This window comes from Pistacia vera, unplaced genomic scaffold (assembly GCF_008641045.1).
Source record: "Pistacia vera cultivar Batoury unplaced genomic scaffold, PisVer_v2 Contig52, whole genome shotgun sequence".
Taxonomy (NCBI): domain Eukaryota; kingdom Viridiplantae; phylum Streptophyta; class Magnoliopsida; order Sapindales; family Anacardiaceae; genus Pistacia; species Pistacia vera.
The window spans coordinates 1,806,423-1,828,920 of NW_022196357.1; the positions used below are offsets into that span (position 1 = coordinate 1,806,423).

The 22,498-nt window shown below is 35.0% G+C and overlaps 4 protein-coding genes across 4 annotated transcripts; 2 read left to right on the forward strand and 2 right to left on the reverse strand.

Annotated features, from left to right (window-relative positions):
* Positions 1-4,240: 4,240 nt before the first annotated feature.
* Positions 4,241-5,350, forward strand: LOC116106530 (glycine-rich cell wall structural protein 1.8-like). The gene has a single exon (XM_031392899.1). It carries the CDS (start codon positions 4,367-4,369, stop codon positions 5,156-5,158), a length of 792 nt encoding a protein of 263 aa, XP_031248759.1. The 5' UTR covers positions 4,241-4,366; the 3' UTR covers positions 5,159-5,350.
* Positions 5,351-12,762: 7,412 nt separating this feature from the next.
* LOC116106526 (glycine-rich cell wall structural protein 1.8-like) lies at positions 12,763-14,228 on the forward strand. The gene has a single exon (XM_031392895.1). It carries the CDS (start codon positions 12,937-12,939, stop codon positions 14,062-14,064), a length of 1,128 nt encoding a protein of 375 aa, XP_031248755.1. The 5' UTR covers positions 12,763-12,936; the 3' UTR covers positions 14,065-14,228.
* Positions 14,229-14,239: 11 nt separating this feature from the next.
* On the reverse strand, positions 14,240-15,381 carry LOC116106531. Its single transcript, XM_031392900.1, has 3 exons — positions 15,059-15,381; positions 14,749-14,983; positions 14,240-14,656 (listed from the first exon to the last, which is right to left on the reverse strand). Exons 1-3 carry the CDS (start codon positions 15,309-15,311, stop codon positions 14,416-14,418), a joined length of 729 nt encoding a protein of 242 aa, XP_031248760.1. The 5' UTR covers positions 15,312-15,381; the 3' UTR covers positions 14,240-14,415.
* A 1,253-nt stretch (positions 15,382-16,634) lies between these two features.
* Positions 16,635-20,862, reverse strand: LOC116106554 (ubiquitin carboxyl-terminal hydrolase 20-like). Its single transcript, XM_031392928.1, has 8 exons — positions 20,139-20,862; positions 19,925-20,045; positions 19,469-19,579; positions 18,928-19,100; positions 18,490-18,828; positions 18,040-18,162; positions 17,149-17,716; positions 16,635-17,050 (listed from the first exon to the last, which is right to left on the reverse strand). Exons 1-8 carry the CDS (start codon positions 20,601-20,603, stop codon positions 16,755-16,757), a joined length of 2,196 nt encoding a protein of 731 aa, XP_031248788.1. The 5' UTR covers positions 20,604-20,862; the 3' UTR covers positions 16,635-16,754.
* Positions 20,863-22,498: the final 1,636 nt, after the last annotated feature.

Genomic DNA, 22,498 nt, shown 5'->3' on the forward strand with positions numbered 1-22,498 from the left:
AAAAATTATATATATATATATAAATTTCACTTTCAATTCTAATTTTAATTAATAAATTATAAGTTTTTATATATTTTATTTTTTAATTCTCTTTTCTATTAAATCTCTTTTTTAAAAATAAAAAACAACAGCATTAAATTTAAAAAATCTATTAAATTTAAAAAAAAATTATTTTTTATATTTAAAAATTAATGAAAATACTCTTTATTTATATGAAATATGTTGTTTAAAATAAAGAGTACTATTAGAGACGCTTTTACAGTTCAGAAATGAAATAATCTTTTATATGGTTAAAAATAGAGTACACTACTTTTTACTACCTAAATAATGGTTTAATGACACTTTCTCACTCATATATTTTTAAAATACTATTTTGTTATCCAAATTTATATTCTGTCTCCGATTTCGGCATCGTTGCGACCTTACACTACCACCATTCTCTTTCTTGATCATCAATCACCAAAACCTCTCAAACCCTACTTGCATTGACTCTGCCAATCATCGGTAATTAAGCGATTAAGGTTTGCACAGCCGCCCCTTTCAAGTTAAATTCCGATTAATCTTAACTACCAAAATCTAATATTTCACCATTAAAAGACTTATTGGTCTCTCCTCTTCAAAAGCCCTAATGATCTAGATTGAGTTTATTCTTTGTTCGTCGTTGAAATATAAATTTAGGTAATAAAGTGATATTTTAAAAGTTCATGAATGAAAAAGTGTTATTAAACCATTATTTGAGTGGAAAAAGATCGTGGACTCTTAAAAGTATGCTTACGTTATGTCCAAATACCTCTCTATGAGTCATTTCCAATCTGGGCTCAAGGCCCACTAATGTCATACAGACTTGGGCAATTATGCAGGCCTTGCATGTCCAGTGATGTATGAGAACATAAGAAACTTTTTTTTTTTTCCTTTAATTAATTGGCTTAAAATATTACCTAAATTCAATAAAAATGATTTTATTTTTAATTTTATTTCTTCTAGTAAATATATAGCAGGATAATAAATGTAGGAGTGGGTCCTTCAATTTCATGTTGAAGTTCTAGAAAATTGATGTAGTGATTGAATTTGAGGAGCCAAAGAAAATACGATATTGTAAAATAATTAAGGGTGCGTTTGTTTTGTTATTTTGGATATAATTTTGGGAATAATATTGGGTAGTTGAATAGGGTGAATATTACGAGGTAAAATTTAAAAATTAACAAAAAAACCCCATAGGTTTGCTAATTTAAGTAAACACGCAAATATATAAAAATATTGTAAAATGACAAAAACACACCCCCTCCTCCTCCCCCCACCCACAGTCCCAGATTTCGGCCAGGAAAATGGTGTTACGACGCAGACTGGTCGGATTAGCCGATCGTGCGTCGATATGACCTTTTCCTGTTAGATCCACCATGACTCTTGTTAGATCCACCATGACTCTGGCTGGAAAAAACCAGATCTGGCCGTTGATGGCCACAAAATACTAGATTTGGCCGTCAACGAAGACCATATCCACTGTGGATTCGATCGAAAAAGGCCAGATCAGCGAATGACCAATTCTGGTCATTTCTATGCCGTTGTGACAGATTCTGACAATTACCGACGGTGGTTGCCGAAATCTGGCAACTATGGGTGGGTGGAGGTGTTTTTGTTAATTTTTAAACTTTTTTTTCTAAGGGTGTTTAATTAAATTAATAAACTTAAGGGATCTAAAAGTAATTAAAAAAATAGAATAATATTTCCCAAATAATTAACCAAACATGTATTTTAGGAATAAGATCTAGAATAAGATAGGGAATAATACAACAAACGCACCCTAAAATGTTTAGACGTCACAGATGATGTAGTATTAGGTAGAATAGAAGTAGACTGAAGCAAGCGTGGAAACAAAGATCCACTAGGTAGCCAAGCAAAATGAGATGGATTGGTCCCTCCCACTAGTTTATGGTAGAGTTCGATAAATGAAGGCGCTGTTGCATGTGATTTCCCACTAAGCTTGGCTGGAAATACTGCAGTGAATACGATTCAATTTATAGACATTGTCATTTAATTTTGAGTCGTCGGATTAACTGGTTCCGATATTTAATCTTCAAGTAGCATGCAGCCCCTTCATATTTCACACTATATCTATCGGTGGATCTGATAAAGGAACTGAAGAAAGTGGATGATCTTCTACAGAACACTATCGTTGAAAATTACAAATCGATGATTGTTGTTTTCCTAATTTCTTGTGGGGGATACCGCATTTGTTTTCCATTGCATTCTGCTTGGCTGAAAAGGTGAGTATGAGATGACAATGTCGAAAGTGATTCTCATAGGCCAAGCACCTGCGAAAGTATGAAAGTATTTCAACATGGTTGGCTGGTCGGCGCCACATCTGCAAAACCCTAATAAGAAAATCACATGGAGGGTCTCAAGTAGCAGGAACATTGAGAGTGGTGAAACTAGTATACCCACTTTAATGGTCCAAAGTTCCCTAACTTTGCTTCATTATCAAGATTAATGAATGACTTTAGAAAGTGTCTCACGTTCTCTTCTTCTTATGGCAATACAAACTCAGGGTCGGCATATTTAGAATTAGTTGATTCGAACTAGATCGAGATTCTAGGAGAAATGGAGAATGGTATAGTCGTGCTTGTAAAGATGAAGGGAAAAGACAGAGAACTGATGTTCGCAAATAGAGTTTGACAAAAATTATTGTTTGACTAGTTCAAACCCTAAAGATCCCAGCCCAAAAAGAATTTCTCACAGTTTAATTTATTCTTTCTTTGTGTAGCACACCCCCTTGTTTAATGCAATGAAATGAAATATAGAATTGTGATGTGATTAATAACATGATATGGAATATCTATATCATTAAATTTTATGTTCTATATTACGTATTTAGGAACAATATTTACTAGTTTTATATTAATTAAATTAATATTATTGACCTAATTATAATATTAAATTAAAGTTATACTTTTATCTCACAAATGAGTAATGCTACATACATTTGCCGTATCATCCATTTCAATTTATTTCATTTATCTCTAGTTTTAAATTATTCAATCAAATTATATTGTATATATATAGTAGTACTCTCACAAATTTAGTTTTTTTTTTTTTTTTTCTGTTATTGGTACCGACTTATATTTTCCTCCATCTTTCATACCGCTGTTATTGGTACCGACTTATATTTTCCTCCATCTTTCATACCGCCGGTATTAGAGAAAAATCATGAAGTTTCCAGGTTCGAGTGCCAATCCATTATCATCAATTAACAAGAAACAAACTCTATGAGTTGAATCCAACCTACTCTTTAGGTTAAAATATTTTAGCCATGATCAGCCCGCAAAGCTGCGCAAATTAAACAAAAAGAGCCCACACATGGTTAATATTACATTGACTATGATTGATGATGAATTGAAGATCAAAGTAATTGTGATTAATAGTAATATATGCCATGCGAGGAAATCTACTACGTCCTCTCTGTTGCTTTTAATTTTTTTCACTAAAACGAGCTCTGGTTATTATGTTATTATATTCTTCAATGATCTTCTCGGTAACCAATATGAGCAGTAGAAATTAATTAATTGATAATGTAACCAATAGTGATCCCTCATTGAAACAATATTCCATATTTAATATAAATTAGTGCGTGTGGCGGTTTTGTCATTACTTCTTATCTTAGTGGTCAGTGGGATAAGATTTATCATCAATTAACATTATAATCTAGGCATTGTGGTACCTTAAAGATTACCGATCTTCTCATTATGATTGGTTTTAGTGTATATTAAGGAGCAATAGACCAATTGATATTCAGCTATGCCCTTCTTTGCAACAGAACCATGCATGTAAAATTAAGTGTTTTTCTTAGTTTCTTAATTCACCCATCATCATATATATATATATTGCATTTGAATATATATGCACATGCAATTTTCTTCCACAACCAGACAGCAAATAAGCTATATCACTCTGCCCATTCAAGTTATTAAAAGATCTGAATGCAGAAACAAAGTTGCTGAAAATCAATTTGAACCGTGATCAGTTTAGCCATATTAATATGAAAAAGATCACAACTGAGTTGGATCCATCAAACATATATTAGTGGATAAAGAAAAATTACGTCTCAAAACGCTACATGCAATAGCACAACTTGTATATACATAACATGCATGATCAAATATTGGTGGTGGACAGCAAAGCACGCTAGAGAGTCCGCTAGTATAAGTGTTTAATTTCTTTGTGTCTTTCCGCTCGTGCACTTTGTGGGGTAACCAAAATTTCTCTTTTCAAAGTATTGCTCACTCTACTGCGAAACGCGGTTTTGGACCCCAATCCCATTCCTATATAAGTACCCATCTTTCCTTGCAAATTAAAACATAAACACATTCCCATGGCTACTCACAGAGTTGCTAGTTTCGTTTTCTTTGTGTTATTAGGTTTAAATATATCTTCTGCTACCAGAGTCCTCCTCTCTCATGATGAAGAAGTTACTCACTCACTGAAAACGGGCTATGTTGCTGGACATGGCGTTGGAGCCGGTGTTGGCGTTGGTGTTGGTGTTGGTGGGGGACATGGTGGTGGAGGGGGCTCTGGGGGTGGTGGTGGATATGGAACTGTAGGAGAAGGTGGATATGGAGGAGGTGCTGGTTCTGGAGAAGGTGGTGGTGCTGGATATGGAGGTGCTGCTGGACATGGTGGTGGAGGTGGCAGTGGTGGTGGCGGTGGTGCTGGTGGGGGAGCTGCTGGATATGGAGGTGGGGCTGGTGAAGGTGGTGGCGCTGGATATGGTGCTGGTGGAGGAAAGGGTGCTGGAGGTGGTGCTGGTGGAGGTGGTGGAAGTGGTGGTGGGGGAGGTGCTGGTGGAGGTGGTGCTGGATATGGAGGTGGATCCGGAGGTGGATATGGAGGTGGTGGTGCGGGTGGCGCTGGAGGAGGTGGTGGGAGTGGTGGAGGAGGGGGTGGTGGTTCTGGTGCTGGGGGAGCACATGGGGGTGGTTATGGAAGTGGTGGAGGAGAAGGAGGGGGTTACGGTGGGGGAGCTGGAGGTGCTGGAGGAGGTGGTGGCGGAGGCTCAGGTGGCGGTGGTGGATATGGCGCAGGAGGTGCACATGGAGGTGGCTATGGGGCTGGGGGTGGAAGTGGTGAAGGTGGCGGCCATGGTGGCGGCGGCTATGCCCCTTAAAGTTGAGGAAACCTTAACCTCATTACACTTCTACAACACCTTAAGCCATAGTATCTTACTTTAATAATATAAAAAATAAGGTTGAATTTGGTTAAGAAAAAAGGGATATGAATGTGCGTGTACCGCAAGAAACTATATTTATATATACATGAATGCCAGTTTGAATGAAGTAAAGTTTTATTATATGATTTATGAAAAGTTTTATTATATGATTTATGATATGAAATCTTCTTCTCCCGATCATTTTAGTAAATGTTTTCTTTCTCTCTTGATTATACACACGCCAATGCCAATCACACATAAGATGGTGGTAATTAAAAAGCATTGATTATATCACATTTAATTAAAATTGTAATTTGTATGTATGCTAATTAAGTGTATGACGACGTTTTTCATCACCACAACAGAAGAGGACATTCTGTTGCTTGGTAATAAACACATGCATAATTTGCAAATTAAGCCGACTAGATAAGTTAATCAAGCAAATTTACGACTAAAATCTCATTTATGCAGTGTGTTTCATTTATCGTGGTCAACATTGCTTTAATCCTTCGCAGCCTGGAAATGTCAGAATTGTAAGCCCAGGAAGAAAACGAAATACATGTAGCTAGTTTTGAAGCTTTTCGATATTAGGACAGTACAGGACATAACATATTTGTTGTACATAATGAACTTGATAGTATCTGATGCGAAAAAAAAAAAAATGGTGATAAACTTTCAGTAGAGATCAAATGAAGTGGCTCTGAGGAAAATAAGGAATCAATAACTGTTGAGAAATGATGATACCTATATATACTACTCCATTTTTAATATTATTCAGAGTTGAAAAAATTAACTAGCTAGTTTCAACGGGTTACATAATCAGGCACAAGCACAAGTACAGGCGAATGAAAAGATAACTCTTTATCTAAAGTCAAAATGTAGACAAACTCTTGTACGGGTTTAGTTGAATTAATTAGATGTGGAGAACAGCAAAACCACACTATTAAAGAGTGGAGTGACAGTGATGGAATATATATAGTGATGACATTTTGGGTGGCAATGGTGTGATTGGAGAAAGCCTTCGGCTTTTTGCATTTACCAATCGGTTCTTTAAGTCATGCCTATAAATTTCATCATTCTCCGCGTTTCTAAGCCAAGACATACCATGGCTAACCAGAAAGTTGTTGGTGCTCTTTTATTTATTTATTTTTTATTATGTTTAGGAATATGTTGTGCCGCTGGACCACTCCGCGGTTATGAAGAACCGCTTGATCCCGTCATTCCTAAACCCAGAAGAAGCGGCGTAGACCATGGTATATACAATGGCGGTGATGGTGATGGACCTCCTCATTATGGTCCTTATGGAATCGGAAGAGGAGAAAGTGGCCGCGCTGGTGGAGAAAATGGCGGCAGTGGTGATGGTGGAACTGGTGGTAGAGGTATGCTGGTACTGGTACTGATGACACTGGAAATGGATCCGAACGTGGCTATGGTGTTGGAGAAGCGAGTGGCACCGGAGGAGCAGGTGGTGGGAGTTGGATGAGTGGTGGGAGAGGTGGTGGTGGTTCTGGTGCTGGAGGAGGACATGATGAGGTTGGTTATTGAAGTGGAAGTGTTGAAGCTGGTGGCTATGCCCCTTAAATACCGGCTCATTTCACTTACATATCTAAAACCTAATGTGTATATTGGTCTAAAAAATCTGGTTAAATTTATGAAAAAGCTGTGATGCATGTGATTTACTGTTGTAAGAATATGAATGCCAACCTAGTGATGCCATAAGTTTTATGAATAATTTGGCTGGTTTGATTTATCTATTAATAATAATTTTTTTTCTAATTACATCTCAAAAGTGTTTTTGAAATTTTAAATAAGTTATTTCATGTTTACTAGAAAAAAAAAAAAAAATTAAGATCTGAACCTTTGTTTTTTATTAAAACTTTTTTTAGCGATTTAATATTGAGAAAAAAAAAAAAAAACTCTTTTTATATTCTTTTATACAAACAATTAACAATTTTTTTTTATAAAAACTAAATTTTTTTATGCTATACAATAATAAATTAAGTTTTCATAAATTTTACCAAAAAAACCGTATCAAACAAACATTGATATATATATATATATATTGAAATATTTTCATTCAAATAATAAATTATTTCTTCCATCCGAGTTAACCGTAACCTATTATTTATTTCCTTAACATTAAACTGAATATCGTCCTTGCAGTTGTATTATTTGACACTAGCTACTTGATACAAACTCTGAAAATTTAATGAAGTGTAAATGGATGGATCGATAGTTCAAGGCGTGCCTCAGTTATCACTTGGTTTACGATTATATGATATAATAATATTTTATTTACAATTGAATTATACAACCACATAAAAATTATATAAAATAATTATTTTATTCGATTCAACTCTGAGCATAATATTATTCTACCAAATAAATTAATTAAATAAGCTTAAGGAGGAGTACGACGTCCTTTCCATAATCAGCATTCATCACCACAGCAAAAGAGGATATTCTGTATACGTGCTATCCTAAATGGTTTGTAAATTAAGAATATAATAAATCAGGCGCACCAGCCAACTTACTTCAGCCGCAATTTGATCAAGAGCCAATCTTTTTATTGGATGGTGGGCTTTACATTGATTTTTACATAAACAATTAAACTAATTAAGATATGTGCTAAGTTTATTTACGACTAAAATATCATTTATATAGTACGTTTCATTTATTGTGGCCAAACATTGTTGTAAGACATGTCAAAACTGTAAGCCCCAAGAAGAAATCGAAACACATGTAGCTAATTTAAGTCTGTAGTTTTTATGTCAAAATTGAGATTGTAAGAGAGATAATTTAATAAAGTTGTATTATATTCGAGATATATCTTTAAGAGTGAAGAATTTTACTTAATTAAACTGAATTATTTATATTAAATTGTTATGAATTGTATGTGAATAAACAACATATTTATACAAAAGTGTGATAGTTATATAAGCATATAAAATATTACAATAACAATGCAATCTCTACAACAAAGAAAATATAATAATATCTAAAACACAATAGGAAACTTTAATAGTATGTTTTTCAGTACACAAGTAAATGAACTTAACAGTATCTAAGAGGAAAAAATCTAGTATATGTGATGCGACTAAATCAACCTTAGTAAGTGTACTAGTCGTGTTCAAGTAATAAAGTGATGAATTGAGTATCGTCCCATAGAGATCAAAGCAATTATTTGTAATTACTTAAAGCTACCTAACCTTATTTGAGAAAACAAAAGCTTAGAGTGTAAAACTAATGGATTAAAAAATAACTAAATTAAACAAATAAATAATGTGAAGAACTTTGTTGTATTAATGAAGTTATGATACAGATTTTTCCCTAATTATGCTTGACAACTACTCTTAATACCTGTTTGTGCTATGAATTGGTAGGATTCTTCTAAGGTCAATTATTCTTATTCAGGCGTAATATTCAACTTAATACAGATCTCTATTCGGTTACTCTAAAATTAAGAAGCACAAATTCATCAATCCCTTATGACTGATTCGCCCTATTCGGTTATGAATTAGATGGACCACAAATTAATCCTAGAATCTCTATTCGATTACGTCTAGTTTTAATACGTTGTGCAATGTTATTCCAATAAAACAATAATGAATATGAATTAAACAATAAACCCTAACTTCTCTATTCGAAACATCATCAAAGTAATTGAATCAATCCAACATTCATAAAGCATTAAACCTAAACTCTTACACAAATTCATAAACATAAATCTGGTATTAAGAATAAAATTTGTTCAAAACATAATTAGGGTTCCATCCTCCCCTAACAAAAGAGATTTACTCCATCCCAAGAACAAAGAAAGAAATAGAGAAGAAAGAAAACATAATCAGACTTGAAAATAAATAAAAATCAAGCTCTTAAATCTGATCTTTAGTCTTCAAGCCCCAAGAATCCGTCTTCTCCTCTAAAATATATGCAAAATTCATCCCTTGACAATTGATCTCAATTATACTTAAATACTCAAAAGAGTCCTAAGTGAAAAAGGAAAGAAAAACTGATAAAAACGCTCTAATAGTTTCCGCCACAACCCTGGTCGTGGCCAAATTTAAGTCACCATAGCCTAGGACGTGGTGCTTCCTGGTCTCTTTGTTTTCTCTTTGTTCCACCACCATGGTCATGGTAAACTATCAAGGCATGACTGTGGCCTTCAAGAATATTAGGTAATCTCAACTTCTTCAAGCTTTAAGTTCCAATTTCATTCCAATACTCTAATCTACTCAATCAAAGCCTGAAAAATACAAAAGTTATCCAAATCAATAGGTAATCATTCATATCTCAAACTTAATGTAATTGTGAAGACTGAAACGATGCCGTGTTACTTAACTAAGTAATACGCTATCGTTTCAGGAAGAAATCTAGACCATCAATCATCTTAAGATCCAACGGCAGAAATTAGTCCAATCCTGGTCAACGGTATATAAGCAAATGAGTCTTCAGACTTCAAAAAGGAGTTTTTTGATTGATATACTGTGTAATAGGTTTTTGCTCTCTTAGGGTTTTTCATCCAGTTCTGAAATCTTTAATCGGTGTAACTAGTTGAGTGATTGTGTTTGTCATTCTGAGAGAGGGTTATTGTCTCTCTAAGGGCTAGGGATCTTAGTGTTATTTCTCTAGGTTGATTGTTACAAGATTGGTTGATTTTGGGGTTTCGTTCTTGGATCATTTAATCGAGAGTTTGTAATTTGTAAAATGGTTCGTAATAGTGCAGTGAGCTTCTTCCGTTTCCGCAGCTCAACGTGGATGTAGCCTTCCCATTCTTGGAAAGGTGAACCACGGTAAAAATTGTGGTGTTGAATCTTTTTTGTGATTGCTTGATCTGATAGGTTTAATTAGGTTTGTGTGTGTTTTATTACAACACGTAACAAAAACAAACTTCAAAACAAAGGAAATAAATGAGAAGTTAATCAAAACGACCTTAAAAACACTCAAATTATGCAACTTATCAATATGTTAAACTTATAGTAGAGATAAAATATGAAGAGGCTCTAAGAGAGCTTAAGGATATATATATGTATACTGATTCAAATATATACTCCATTTCTACTGATTCAAAGTTGAAAACTCTAGTTTCAACAATATATATATATATAATATTGAGGCACATGCACAATTGGCGAAAGTAAAGAAAGCGCTTAATCTGAAGTCTAAACTTTAGATGAACTATTGTATGAGCTTAGTTAAACAAATTAGATGTGGAGCACAGCAAAAACACACTACAAGAGACTGGAGTGAGTGAGAGTGATGGAGAATATAGTGATGGCATTTGGTTTGGTTGTAATTAAGATGGAGCAGACAGTGAGAGTGGGGGCAACCATTCGTATTTTGCATCTACCAATCGACCCTCTAAGGCATGCCTACAAATTTCATCATCCTCCTGGCGTTTCTAAGCCAAGATATCCCGTCCCCATGGCTACTCACAAAGTTTTTAGTGTTGTTTTCTTTGTGTTATTAGGTTTAGGAATATGTTCTGCCACTATAGCCCTTTTCACTTATGAAGGTGGCTCAGGAGGTGCTGATTGTGGAGGTGTAGGTGGTGAAGTTGTAGGCACCGGTAGTGGACTGGAGCTGCTAGTGCTGGTGACTCTGGATACGGAGGTGGTGGAAATGGTGAAGATGGTGGCCATGCACCTTAAACTTGAGGATAGAGTTATACGATATATATCTTAAACCAATGTGTATTTAACACTAAAAAATAAGGTTGAAATTTAAGTAAGAAAAAGCTGCTCTGCATGTATGGTATATGATGCCATAAGTTTTATGATAATATATGATATTAATATTTGCATGAAATATTTTCATGTTCAAGTCAAAGAAATTTATATTAACAAAATAAAAGACCAAATACACTCTATACTGAATTATATTACACTTCTTATAGATAGAATTATGCTTTAAACAAATCCAAAATTCATTAAAAATAATAATAATAATATAAGAACTTTTATGAATTTTATGGTATTATTAGTTCATATTTGATTTTATATCATTTGATATTATTATAACCAACTTAATATATGGGATACTCGTTTCAGCAAGCATCTCCGCACAGTTTTAGTTAAACTCAGATCGACAAATTAGATTTGGTTAGATGTAAAGAGGTCAGATCTCATGAACAGATCCACTCACATAAAGACCCACTACAAGTTTTAAATAAGGTCCAACTAACGTCAATGTTTGATCTCTGGAATTTTTTAACTAAAAAATTCCACCCACTTCCATTCCAGACAGAAATTTGAGATGTCTGGATCCCACAAAAATATTAAACCAATCAAAGGGAGATTATATCCGATCAATTAAAAGGCAGTTGAGAGAGGAGCAATTTTTTTTTTTTCCCAGTGCGGGAACATATTAATTAGTTAGGGTCTGCTCGATGGTTTTTTTTCTCACTGTTTTTAGGAGTTTTTAATTAGACTGATTTTGAAGTATTCTAAAACCATTATTTATCAAATTTTTTATGCACTGGTTTTAACCGGTTCAAAAACCCTCCCAGAATCAGTGTAGTGTATTTTTTAGAGGTTTATAAAACACCCAAAATCGAGGTATTTTGATTGGTTTTAAAATTTTATTTCACAAATACCTTATCCACTACAAAACTATCTTAATTATATCAAAAAAAAAATAATAATAATAACCATATCATGTGCGTCTCCAATTATATTAAATATAAAATAATTTTAAGCAATTATTAAAATCTCATTTCTAAATGCATTCTTGGAGAAGTAGAGCTATAATTTTTCAATTATTCTAGATGTTACAAAGAAGGATAAGAATATTTTATCACATTTGAAGTTATAAAATACTAATAAGTAGAAAATAAATAAATAACCCTTACTTTGTAATTGAAAAAACAAAACTCTCAAGTATTGGTTGAAGTTGGAATATTTTTATGGACATATCTATAAATTTATCATTTTAAAAAGCTGTCAGAAAGGCTGAAAAATAAACTCTCAAACACAAATTAGGTGTTTTAAAAACCCCTACCAAAAACCTCTTAAAACCACTACGATGATTTATGCTCATAACTGATACCATAAAACTCCACGGACGCTTAGTAAATTCAAAAACAACTGATGTATATATAATATCTAACTAATCAATTAGAGATGTGCGGTTAATTGTATATATATAATATATCCCATCAATTAAAAAAATCAAATAAAAAATATATGTATAATGATCAATCAAAATGTGTCACGTCAATGTATGTACATATCTCATGATTAATTTGATGTAAATTTATTATAGCTATAACAAGTACTTTATATATACAAAAACTGGTTAATTGAATTATTGATGATATAACTTTTCATTCCTTTTTTAAATTGTTATGAATTGTACAATGGTATGATATCAGTATCATAGGAAAAAAAAAACGAGAGAGAAACATATAATTAATCGTTATAGGTATAATTTTTTTTATTAGAAATACATTATTGGAGTATTGCACTGCCCGAAATCTATGTGAATCGGTAAAAGAGTAGTCTGGTTCGGTTAGAAGTGGAGGACAGCAGAAGCACACTACTGAAGAGTGCAATGAGATGAGTACAGTGATGTTATTTTGTGTGTTTGTACAATGGACCTAACACTGTAAGTGGGGGCACCATTTTCCCTTTGGCATGTGCTCTCAACTACTGTCTATGCCATCAACACGCCTTTGGACCCCAATCCCATGCCTATAAATTTCATCATTCTCCTCCGTTTCTAGCCAACACATCCCCATGGCTACCCACAGAATTGTTACTTCGGTTTTGTTTATGTTATTAGGCTTAGGAATATGTTCTGCCACTAGAGCCCTCTTCACTTATGAAGAACCTATTCACCACATTCCTGCAGTTGGCTATGGCGAAGGCCATGGTGCTGGTGGAGGTGCTGGATATGGTGGTGGTGAGGTTGGTGGATATGGTGGTGGAGGTGGCTCAGGAGGTGGTGGTGGTGCTGCGCATGCAGCTGTAGGGGGAGCTGGTGGATATGGAAGTGGTGGTGGTAGTGGAGAAGGTGCTGGCGGTGGTTATGGAGGTGCTGGTGGACATGGTGGCGGTTGCGGTAGTGGCAGTGGTGGTGGAGCTGCTTATGGTGCTGGAGGTGAGCATGGTGTGGGATATGGAAGTGGTGGTGGTGAAGGAAGCGGTGCTGGCTATGGCGGTAGTGGTTATGGAGGTGCTGGTGGACATGGTGGTGGTGGTGGTGGTGGTGGTGGCAGTGGTGGAGGAGCTGCTTATGGGTCTGGTGGTGACCATGCTGCTGGATATGGAAGCGGTGGTGGTGGTGGTGAAGGTGCTGGTGCTGGTGCTGGCTATGGAGGTGCTGGTGGACATGGTGGTGGAGGCGGCAGTGGAGGTGGAGCTGCCTACGGTTCCGGAGGTGAGCATGGTGCTGGATACGGAAGTGGAGGTGGTGAAGGTGGTGGTGCTGGCTATGGAGGAGGAGGCGGTGGTGGAAGTGGCAGTGGTGGTGGAGCTGCTTATGGCGCTGGAGGTGAGCATGGTGCTGGGTATGGAAGTGGTGGTGGAGAAGGTGGGGGTGCGGGTGCTGGTGGATACGGAAATATTGGTGGGGGAGGTGGTGGTGGTCATGGTGGAGGCGGTGGAGCCGGATATGGAGCTGGAGGGGAGCATGGAGGTGGTTATGGAGGAGGTGAAGGCGGTGGCTACGGTGGTGGTGCTGGTTCTGGCGGTGGCGGCGGCGGTGGGAGTGGAGGTGGTGGTGGAGCAGGTTATGGTGCAGGAGGAGCCCATGGAGGTGGATATGGTGGAGGTGGAGGAGCTGGGGAAGGTTATGGTGGAGGTAGTGGTGGTGGTGGTGGTGGTGGTAGTGGTGGTGGAGGTGGTGGAGGCTATGCTCCTTGAAAAATCCAGACCACATCAAATCTTTATACTCTAAATAATAATAATAATTACTATTATATGAACGAGGCTAAGAAGATGCTTTATATTTATAAGTAACACAAGGAAGAGATGGATATTATAAGTTTGTATCAATCATAAATATATATTCTTCTATTTAAAATAAATTCAAAGCTCAATTGGCTCCTTTAAGCTTTAATCCCATGTTTACATGCATGACAATGCTGATGTGTTAATTAGTAGACTAAACAAATCATGTAATTATTTACGTACAACAACGGGATATAAATTTATTATAGAACAAATATAAGAGGAAAACCTATGAACTTTGGAAGTGAAATTAAATATAATTATTCAATTCCCTTGTGCTTTTTTACTTTCATCTTCATCGCAATCTTCAAGTATTACCTTCAATCGTTGAGAAAGATTCAGTTGGGGAGTTGGCACTAAAGAGGCTGGCGATTCTCCAGGAGTTCTATCATCATTCAATCGAAATCCTCTAATCATATCAACATCTCCTCCTTCATTCATCATCACCATGTTACATGGAATTTTTTCCGCATAGAAGTCTCTATTCTTTTTGTGATACTTGTCACTGCACATCGCAATAATTCCAAGTTTCCATTAATTTATATATAACCTTCTTCAACAAAAAATTCTCCAACAATGTATAAAATCAGTTAATACCTGTCAAAAACAACCCATGTAGCATGAAGGCTGACGATTCTCTCAACAACCAGTAGTCGTGGAGGATAGCCCATTACTACTTCCTTTTGCGGCAGAACCCCATATTTTTTGCAGAGGTCTATCACAGCTTGAAGCTTCAAATATTTTGCATCGCTTTTCCATTCACTTTTATCTTTTGCAATACTAAGGTCTTCCAGTTCCAGCATCCAAACATCCCTCCATGTTTTTGAAGATACTAGAGATCATATAATTAGTTAGTTAATATATTTTTAATTTATATGGGAAATATATATATAAATTGAAGACTTACGGGGAATGTTAAGCCATGGCATGAGACCCAAGAGAGTGACAGTAGAACCGGTAGGCATAATATTGTGGAGTGCCCATTCAAGAGGTTCCATGGTGAAATCTTTAAGCCCATCCATTACAATCACCACATGTTTACCGATGTTTGTAGCTGAGCCAGCAGGTGACTCACCCACCCTGATCTCATCATCTCCTGCTGATGATCTCTCGCTTCCATCAAAAGGCCTTGCCTTTGTTGAGTAAAGGTTACAAACCATTTTTCCAGCTAGCTGATTCTATATATTTTGCCAATAGAAAAATTTTCAGTTTCATGTAAGAAGAAATTGTTATGAGAGGTAAGGGAAGGCAATTTGTGTAGATGGGTTTAGCTCAAATAATGGGAGTCCGGATTTGTCTTTTGGGAAAAAGAAAAATTAAGGTCTGGCAAAACAAAGTATGAGCATATTGTTTTTGAAATAAACTAAGCTTTTTTTTTTTTTTTTTTCTGGAGGATTAATACAAGATGTGATTTGACATATATCTATAACCAATGCAAGTGCAGAGTGTAATGTACAACGAAGCCAAGTTCTTGAGTCAATTACTATGCCAAGTTGTCTGTAAGATTATGCTCAGCTTTAAATTTTATAGTGAATATGTCTATCAAAGGAATTGTCTCCTTACTGCAAAATGTATCAGAAGTATCGTAGCAGGATAGATTGTCTAGAACACTAACACAATAGTGACAAACTTCCATGCGATTCATTTTATGTTGCCATTTAACTGTTTGGATTAGTTTCTCTAGTTCCCATATCATTAATGAAAACGATGTGTAGGGGGGGTATTTGAGAAAAGAGGAAAGCACAGAGGAGGTTTGGAGGATTTATGTAACATTTGTTGTTAATTTTGGATGCTTAAACCTCAAGGGAGGTTTTTGATAATAGACATGAAGTCTGTTTGAATTGTCAGTTGTCTTCTTGAGGGAGAACGATATTTTCCCATGGTCCCATCCAACCATACTTTCCCACCTTTCAAGTTTTAAAATTCTATTAATATTTTACTTAAAAAATGAAAATGCTCTCAAATATTTTACTTTATAAATTTTTTATTATTTTTCAATTAACCAAAAAGTAAAAAAAAATAATAATAATTAGTCTCATCTAAAAAATTAAGAATAATATTATAAAATTATTTAAAGTTAAATAATCTATTAAATTTATAATGATTTTCATAATATAATATTTTCTATATTTACTAATTAATATAAAAAAATCAATATTTTTAATTAATTAAATAAATAAATAATATTTTTACATTTGAATTAATAAATAATCGAATAAAAACTTTAATTTAACTAAATTTTAATTTATAATAAACTATTATAAAGGTATTTCATCTTTCTAATCAAATATTAACAAAAAAAAACTAACAAAACTTAATAAAAAATAGAAATATGTTGTTTTGTCAAACTTGAGTGGGAAAATCTCGTTCTCCCTATTCTACATTATTCGTTAGGTCAACTTCACATGGAAATAATAGGATAGTAACTAAAAGAAAAAGCTTTTATCTTACTTTGAAAATATTATAGCAAAATTACTACTCACACTAAAACTGAACTTTACATTTTCCAGTAGATACAAGATCAATGTAATATTCAGTATAATATTAGGAACCTTAATGTTAACATCTAATATTTCTGAGCAAAATCTATTAACTGTTCAGCATCATATTGCCACACGACGCATGACCGAGCTATGGCTGTGTTTGCGGCGAGCACTACGTGGACTGGACCTTTTACATGGAGATGATTTAACTCTTCTTTTCTTGCTCGTAGAACCATCATTTACTGCAGCCATAAGTTTCAAACACCTTGAACCAGTCATATTCCTCTTAAGGCAGCGTATAGCTTCCTGTCTCTCAAAAGCCTTATCATCCTTTTCCAATTGTCTTTTACCATTTAGCTGACTCTCCAATTTCAGATGATACAGTTTTAGATGCTCGCGAGGGACAGAGTAAGTTTCTAACAAATTCAAAACACGCCAAGTTAAATCAAATTAACAATGTCATGGGAAAACATTCATACAAATAAAAAGAACTGACAATAATGCATTTCTTTACCTGAAGGTTTGCTAGGATAATTATCTGGACTAGGAGACCGGGATGGTGTCAAAGGACGGAAACCATCGTTGCTTTTAACTTTGTCAACACCCTGGGAGCTCTTACTTGCCTCAAGAGAAGGCAAATTATCTACTTTCTCATTGGAAAACACTCCATGACCATCACTCGTCCTAAGGGGCTTTGAAGCATCGATAGTGGAAGAATCATCTCTAGTCTCAATTTTGGACACATTCTGCCGTGTTCCTGAGGTAAAAGATGCAGAAATTCCCTCCATAGCATCCCTAGTTCCATTGACCTTAACAGCTTCCACTCTTGTTTCACATGAGAAATGGCTTGAACTCTCTCCAGAAGTGTCTCTGGATTCATTGATTTCAGCATTTGTTACCCGGCAATAGTGAGTAAAACCACCATCCATATTATCTAGAACTGACTTGGGTGATGAATTGGAAGCGGTATCCAAGCACTTCTCAGCTTCTAACAAACTGGAACACCAGGGAGTGCCCTGCTTGGCATAGAACAGAATATAGGCATCCTGGGAGAGAACAACATCCTCATTGACCCTAGTGACCTACAAAAGATCAAACAAGAAAATACATGAAGTTGCATGGATGAAAGAGAAAATTCATGAAAAATGATCCGGTATTGAGCATCTTGATTCCCATTTAAACAGAGGAAGAACCAAAGCAAAAAAAAATTCCACTCCCATAGATCTCAAATAACAAGGCCTCCATCCAGACCTGGATTTCATTGCATCATAAAATCCCAAGTTCTGAAAAAATCTAAGCACAAATCCAGATCCTTTTTCATATGCCTCAAAAACAACCTAAACCTAATCAAGAGCAAGAATATTACACTCAAAGACTAACTAAGAATAATTTATAAAATAATTACCCTTGAATCATTTAGCTTGTGCCATGTGTCTGGAGAGGATCGAATGTAAGAAAAGTAATGCCCATAAGTTGGTAAACATCCAGTGTGCTCCACAATTGCATATAGATGATACTTTAACTCCACCTATAGAAATTGAACAGCACAAGAAAATTCGTTAACTTGTATCTTTCTATAGAGAGAAGAAATATGACGTGAATTCAATGCACACTAAATCAATGTTAAGGAACTGCAAAAATTTACATAGTGATCTAATCATCCAATCATATCCTCCTAGGTCCTTTTGTTCTTATCTCTCAACAGTTAGTCAAAAGTAGCAATAAAATAATGCTTTCCAGCAGTGCAGAATAAACAGCAAAGAACTCCAATCTAGAAAATGAAAATTTTAACAAATCTAACAATAATCTACTACTACTATTCTAATTAGCAACAAATAGATAATCTTTGACTCACATCACCATTTTGACCACCATTGGTGTAGGGCTGCAAGTCAAGCTCCAACGGGAATTCAACATGCTTATCAATCTTCACAACATAGGTTCCGTCCGTCTTGAATCTTTTCAAATGAAATGCAGCAACCAAAGGAGCCTGGTCCAGCATAAGCTGCTTTTCCACTGACACTTCTTCCTTACAGTTCTCACAAGTAAACTTTGTCTCTGTATCTTCAATCTTTTCCAGCTTAGTGAAAGATTCCAGTGCAGCTTCAAGAGAGCCAACCTCTTCAATCTCCAAACTCAGGTCAATTAGTGGTTCATATGTGTCAGAACAATGACCACAATTGCAGCATTGCAACTGAAATGCAAATGCTAGCAATTAGAAAATACAATAAAAGAATCTATAATCCAAACATTGAGCAAAGTAGCATTTATGTTCAGAAAAGTCATTTCATACTTTGCTAATGAGGCGGCCACCAAAAATCTGCTCCACTATGTTGTTATCTTTGCGAGGCAAACTCTCATCTATTTTCTTAGAGTCCAAACAGCATCTTTCAAGTCTATCTAACAAACACTGCAGGAACTCATGGGCATCTTCTTGCTGGTATCTTTCAAAGGAAGATGAAATGTCTAATTATTATAAATTAAGAATAACAATCAATGACAAGAACTCATTGAAAAAACTCCCATCCAAACATCAATATATCTTGCAAAATAGGTGAACAGATGTAGCATTCTAAGCGTTAGATGCATCAAAAGTATCATAAACTTAACTGCTGCAACAAAACTAATTTAAGCCATATTAGATATAATGTGCAAAAATCCAATAACTATGATTAAAAGCTCCTGTATTATAGTGACAAATCACCCAAAAAAAAAAACCAAACAACAAGAGGAAATATTTGCATGATCATAAACAAACACGAAAAAAATTGCATGATTATAAATAAACGGAAAAAAAAAATTGTATGATTATAAATAAATGCGAAAAAGGATACTGTGCAAATTCTCAACAAGCTTTGAAGGAGAGACAACTTTTCCTGAAGAAGTTAATGAAAGGTCAATCTGTTGACAAAGAGCACAAATAACACAGAATCCTTCACTAGCACCTGTAAAAATTGCAATCCAGATACAATTAAATTCCAATTTTCAGAAGTAAGAAACAAATACTAGCAAAAATCAATATATTTGAGTCAGTCTTCAGCTACAATAACGGCATATTCTAATACCAAAAGTAAGCCTTGAAATACAAGACTGAAAAGTTAAAACTATATCATTACGAGTCTTACATTCAATCTTACAATTTAAAAGTTCCCCTTTAAAATTTGGTAATGCATCTTTTCTACCACTATCACGTTCTTCGACATCCTAACATTTCCAAATGTTGTGGCCATTCATATAAACTTGCTACTTATTCAGAATATAAAAACCCCAAAAAGAGTAATTGACCTTACCATCACATGGCTTTACATGATTGCAAGAACGAAGACGCTGAACAAAGGGCACCGTATGAGTGAAGCATTGCAGAATTGCATTGATGAAGCATGTGTTCCCCAGATTTTCAAGCCCTGCAGCCTGCAAAATCATAAACAAAAACACATAAATTTAACCAACTTATCAAGATTCCTTTACAATTACTAAAAATTCAAATAAATTTTGATAACTAACCACTCCAGTAGGCCTGATTTGTACAAATTCTCTGCGAGACGGCCACGGGATGTTGCTACTAGGCCACAGCTTCTCTGACCGTGAGTTCGAGTACGGCCGGAAAGAATCACTGTAATTTTCTTCATCATTATCTTCTTCTTCAACATCACAGTCTACTAGATTTTCTTGGGGACCCATTGCTTCTGAAGACCCATCGATACTCAAAGGCTGAGGCCCAAAATGAGCCAACGATTGATAACTATCATGATTATCATCTAGGGTTTCAGTATCTTCCATTAATGAAGAAGACCGATCAACGGTTTTTGAAGTAGAAGGGACTATACCCGAAATTGGTGAAGTCCCATCTCGATTTGAAGATAAAGAAACCAAAGATTGGTCATTTAGGGTTTCTTTATGCGGCGACTGATGAAGATTCTGAGAAGGACCAGAGTCAGGTTCTAGGATTTCGGTCATAAGGGTATTCATTGAGTAGGCGAAAATTGATATAGAGAATGGATTCAAAGAGAACGATAAGAAAGAATCAGAAATTTCATTTCGGGCTTGTATTTACTGAAGTTTGGAATAGAATGCGAGGGATTTAAAATTTGGAAGGAGCTTTTTAGGGTTTGTGAAGAAGCGGGAAGTATTTAGATAGGTTTTGAAAAGAGAGGGAAAAACTCAGCCGCCATTTGTTTGGCTTTTCTTGCTTAGCCAAAATCAAATTTTGGTTGAAAACTCAAAGTGAATTGAATATGAAAGAGATGCAAATTGCGAGCGAGCTCACTCCTTTATTGTTGCTTTTTCACTTAAAAACATAACTAATTTACTTTTGATTAAGGGGTAATTTTGGTAATCTGCTTTAAGCTTTGGCAAAATTTTTAACACACCCCCGCGGTTCAGAAAATACATTATAACCCCCCGCGGGTAATTGAAAATTGTTATAGATCCCTCAAGAGATCCTCGAATTTCATAATTCGCCCAAACTCTTTAAAACTCCTAAAATTTAGTTTAAAAACACATGAGAATACTAAGGGTCCGTTTAGTTCATTATTCTGATAGTTTTTAGAATAATCTTTTGAAAAAAATTAAATTGGGCGGGTATTACGATGTAGGATTTGTAAATTAACAAAAATATGCCCTATGTTTGTTTATTTACTAAACACTCTTATAATAAAATATTAAAAGTTAACAAAAACACCTCAAACCCACCCATTAAATACGAACAGCCGGCCACCACCGCCGGAGGGTGGCCGGAGTGTTTTTACAATTTCTAAAAAAAATATTTGAGGGTGTTTAGTTAAATTAACAAATTTAAGAGGTTTAAAATAAATTGAAAAATATAGAATAATATTTTGGGAATAATGACATTTTACTGTTTAACGGTTTTGGGAATACTAATAATAGTATTCCCAAAAGCGAAACAAACGAACCCTAATTGTTACAAACCCATTAGATAGAACTCACCTCAAAAAGGGGATTATAAGGGGAGCGAGCAAAGGGCTTAATAAACCACCTACTAATCCCTGTACCTAGCGGATGTGGGATTTTGATAGCCAAAAAAAGGAAAAAAAAAAAATTAACTAGATAAAAATACATAGAATATATAAATTATATTTAAATGTTTATTATATATTTTGATGCAAAAAATACACTAACTAGAGTGGTCCGATTGACCTTGATGGAATCATAACCAATGTGAGCGTGATTATGGATAACCAGCAATGCTATCAATGTAAAAACAAGAATGTAAAGAATAAGGAAGATTTTTAAAGTGGTTCGGTAAGTTTGAATCTTGAGTTTATATCCATTGTTTTTCTTATTTGCTTATAGAGCTTACAAGAAATCAATATAGTGTTTAAAATAATTTGCTAACCCCTTTCTCATCGTTGAAGGGGGTTTATGTATAAGTTTTTTACAAACGAAATAGCGAAATTAAAGGAATTACAATCAAGATTACAATGCAACTCCAATATTCTCACAATTGAGCGGTAAGATTGTGCTATCATAGTTGTTGATCTGATCACTTTCGAGATATCCGAGATCTGAGCTTATCTGTGACTTGCTCGAACAACTATCAAGATTGGTCACGACTAGCTTATGCTAGGTCAAATTATACTTCGACGAGCTTATGCTAGGTCAGACAAGTCTTGAGCCAAACTGATTCTAGGTCGAACTACAACTTCGCGGAATTCTGACTTCGTTGAGCTTAGTGAAAAAATCACACACAACAATATGGATTGTTGATTTATTTAATTTTGGGTGGTAATATAGATGGTTAACACATTTTGATTGCTAAAATGAGCAAATTATCTCTTGAAAATTGGTAAAATTTCTGATTTCTTGTTTTCTTCTAAATTTTTATGAATTTCAGGTTTTTGGTT